Source organism: Aplysia californica, unplaced genomic scaffold, assembly GCF_000002075.1.
Source record: "Aplysia californica isolate F4 #8 unplaced genomic scaffold, AplCal3.0 scaffold00032, whole genome shotgun sequence".
In the NCBI taxonomy this organism is placed as follows: domain Eukaryota; kingdom Metazoa; phylum Mollusca; class Gastropoda; order Aplysiida; family Aplysiidae; genus Aplysia; species Aplysia californica.
In genome coordinates, this window is record NW_004797302.1 from 1,365,145 (window position 1) to 1,368,776 (window position 3,632).

Sequence of the window (3,632 nt, forward strand, 5' to 3'; positions counted from 1 at the left end):
AGCTGAGCTAACGGAGCGCCCAAAATATACTGAACTACTTTGACATTCTATCAAAGAAAAAAAAAAGAAGAAAAAAAAGACGAAAAAGATAGAATGGCAAAATAAAAAACAAAATAAGAAAAAGAAGAAGGTAACCGTAACCTGTCAATATATTGATTAAATGTTTGGGGCGATATGAGCCACTTTCTTTTTTCCAGCTACACCAAAATTATCTAGTCAAATAAGAACTCATAGCGTAAAGAAGTACTCTTTTAAATGGCTCATTTATTGTTTTTGTTCTCCGCTTTTTCTAAAAACTGTTTACAAACTGTAGCAGTTTGCCGCCGTCTGTGGAGTAGCCGATAGGTTCTTTGCTATCCCTCGCAGGAGACCTGAGTTCGTTTTCTGAGTGGGGTAAATTGTCATTTAGTATATCGGTTATTCTGTTGGGATATTGTATCCTTCTCAACCTGGGTTGGCTCTGATAGAAAGATTCAGAACCCGTCTCTTAAATGGCTTGGTTGTGTCTATGGGGAGGTAAAACCACCTACTTAAAAAAAGCAGCATTTTAAAGAAATTGAAGCAGTTTCATGAAGTTCCTTCTGTACTTGGTTATAGATTTTGATCATTAAGAGTAGTTTACCTTTTTAATGCAAATGCTCTCTGCTCTGAAACTCACAGCATTATAAGTACCTGTCACTCTCTGAATCTCGACTAGATCTTTGTCATTGAACGACAGGGGCTGGAAAAAGACAACTCTCCCGTCTGCACTCCTGGAGGCCGGGTCTTGGAAAGAGATTGCGACCCGGGGGGTGCTTCCAATGACCAACGGTCGGCAGATCTCGATGTCAAGAGGGAAACCCTCCAGAGCTGTGCTGAACTTGTGCTCCAACACCTGGGTCGGTGTGCCGTCCAGAGACAGAGAGAAGACGGTGAGTCGTGCAGGTTCGTGAGCTGTGAAGGGGCGGAGATCAGAGAGGTTAAGGTGGAATAAAATAAACATTTATTTCAGATCTTATGTAAATGTAAACAGGAATATAAGAACATCTGAGCTAAGAGATAAGTTGTGAACTATGAACACCTATGTCTACAGCAGACATGACACTTGATGACGATGATGATGATGATGATGATGATGATGATGATGATGATGATGATGATGATGACGATGATGATTATGATGATGATGATGATGATGATGAATAAAGATTATGCTGATAAGAACTTCTAAAAAAGTGAAGTGGAAAGAAAAGAAGGAGGAGATAAAACACCAAAGAAACTATCTCACATGTGTATCTAATTACAGATATCCATAATTATTTCTAGATCATTTCAGAACATTGGAAGTGATTTCGAAAAACTCAACTTTTAATCCCCTTACGGTAGAAAAAGAGGGTTAAATTAAAATCATACGTAACTGTTCTTTGTTCAATTTCTAGAAATGTAACTATTTTTATTTTTTGTATAAAGCGTAACAACCCCCCCCCCCCCCAACCACCTCTAAAGAAAATGATAAAGTTAATAAATCAATCAAGAGATAACTAACATTAAATAACCCACTCCGTCCTAATCTTTCCGAAACAGCAGCACTAGCCCCTTTTAAAAGAGTGATTGTTAATATCACAATACAATATAACAGTTTATCCCAAACAGTTATTTTAGAGGCCATGACCATCAACAATCATTTATGCGAAACGAATAAAGATTGTCTTTGGCATTGGCATTGGCATTGTCATTGGCATTTTTAGAGGCATCAACCATCATTGTCCAAGTGCGCTGTTTTAGCTTTTTTTTACAGGCCGACAAAATCAGTTATTTTATTGTATCAAATACCAAGCACGTAGAGCAGGTTGGTCACGTAGTCAAAGTCGAGAGTGTTGAGCGTAGAGGAGTTGATCCTTTTATTGCCGTCAGCGTCGTTGAGCCGCACGTAGGCCTTAGGCTTGAGCACCACGTAGGCCGTGACGGTCGCGGCCAGGAGCCAGCAGCACAGTACCACAGGTGTCCACTTCATTCTGGTCGGTAGATTTTGACAGCTGGCTATCTGGGGAGCAGAGGAGGAGGATGAAATTGATTATGATAATAATAATAATAATAATAATAATAATAATAATAATAATAATAATAGTAATAATAATAATAATAATGATAATAATAATGATGATAATAATAATAATAATAATAATAATAATAATAATAATAATAATAATAATAATAATAATAATAATAAAAATGATGATGATGATGATAAAAATAATACATAATTAGAAGAAGAAGAAGAAAAAGAAGAAGAAGCAGAAGAAGAAGAAGAAGAAGAAGAAGAAGAAGAAGAAGAAGAAGAAGAAGAAGAAGAAGAAGAAGAAGAAGAAGAAGAAGAAGAAGAAGAAGAAGAAGAAGAAGAAGAAGAAGAAGAAGAAAAAGAAGAAGAAAATTACATTCTGTTCTGGATTTGATATCGCTCTTTTTTTTCTTAAAACTAGGAAGAGGAGGAGGTTACGTTTGGGTTTATGTGGTTGTGTGTTTTAGTAAGTAAGAGTTTTACGGCACTTGCAACACATTAAGGTCATAAAAGTGTCGTGGTTGTGTGTGTATGTGGTTGTGTGTGGATGTGTGTGTGTGTGGTCGTGTGTGGATGTGTATGTGTGTTTGTGTGTGTGTGTGTGCGTGTGAGTGTGTGTGTGTGTGTGTGTGTGTGTGTGTGTGTGTGTGTGTGTGTGTATGGATGGGTGTGTGTGTAAACGAACAGTTAATGACTACAGAAAGCGTCACATTGTTCAACATTATATGGATACACAAAGCAGGTACTTGGATTATTAACAAAGCAGAGAATATGTTGACTGATTAAAATTGTGTCTTAAAACAGTTGCATTCAGCCACTGTATACTCTTCTTTAAAAGAAAAGTGATGAATCAACACTCAAGATTTTACGACCATTGATATCTCTAATATCTTCAAAGAAATTAAGAGTAATAAAACAATTTTCATTAAGTATCTTTGCATGACATGACTTTCTATGTTCCTTGCTTTCCCTAGCTACACAATAAATAACGTAATGAGTAGAACTCTATCTTTTTTTGACTGAATTGATATACACTTATTTGAGCCAGTTGCTTATTCATGAACTCCCCTATCCGACATGTACGTTGAAGAATCTTGTCTAATATCTTTATTCGTTTTTAACGAGCAATTTTCGGGCAAAAGTTAGTTGTTGTTTTTTAAATACATTTTTGGCCATATACCGTACGTTACCTGCGCCTCTGACTAGTGTCTTCAATGGGCGTCAGTCTACAAAGGCTGCCCAGAAAGACACTGATAAGGATCTAGTCCAATTTTACTTTGGTTATGTAAGAGAAGGCGGAGATGTTCTCTGTCGCAGTTACTTAACTGCACCAATCTGCCCCTTGTTTGTTAGACGCACAGAAGCGGGGAATAAGACAGAAGGTTTTTACATGGTTAGGTCAGTGTCTTTCTGCTTTAAATTTATTATGTTTGAGTTTATGTTTTGAGGTTGTTGTTTTTTTTCGTTTCTTAATGTTTCATCTTTTTCTGAACTCCAGGTTCATTGGAATCATCATCACACACCACTTGTCCCTTGATTTGAATTGTCGGGGAGTGGGAAGGGGTGGGGGGTGGGAGCTGAGCACAAAAGATGT

General features: G+C 37.1%; 1 protein-coding gene across 1 annotated transcript in view; it reads right to left on the reverse strand.

The window, feature by feature from the left end:
* LOC101848492 (mesenchyme-specific cell surface glycoprotein-like) overlaps positions 1 to 1,993 on the reverse strand; it is a 10,375-nt gene extending 8,382 nt beyond the window's left edge. Inside the window, exons 1-2 of the mRNA XM_005091574.2 lie at positions 1,813 to 1,993; positions 673 to 933 (exon numbers count right to left, since the gene is read on the reverse strand). Coding sequence (XP_005091631.2) covers positions 673 to 933; positions 1,813 to 1,993 — 442 coding nt within the window. The remainder of the gene's footprint in view (positions 1 to 672; positions 934 to 1,812) is intronic.
* Positions 1,994 to 3,632: the final 1,639 nt, after the last annotated feature.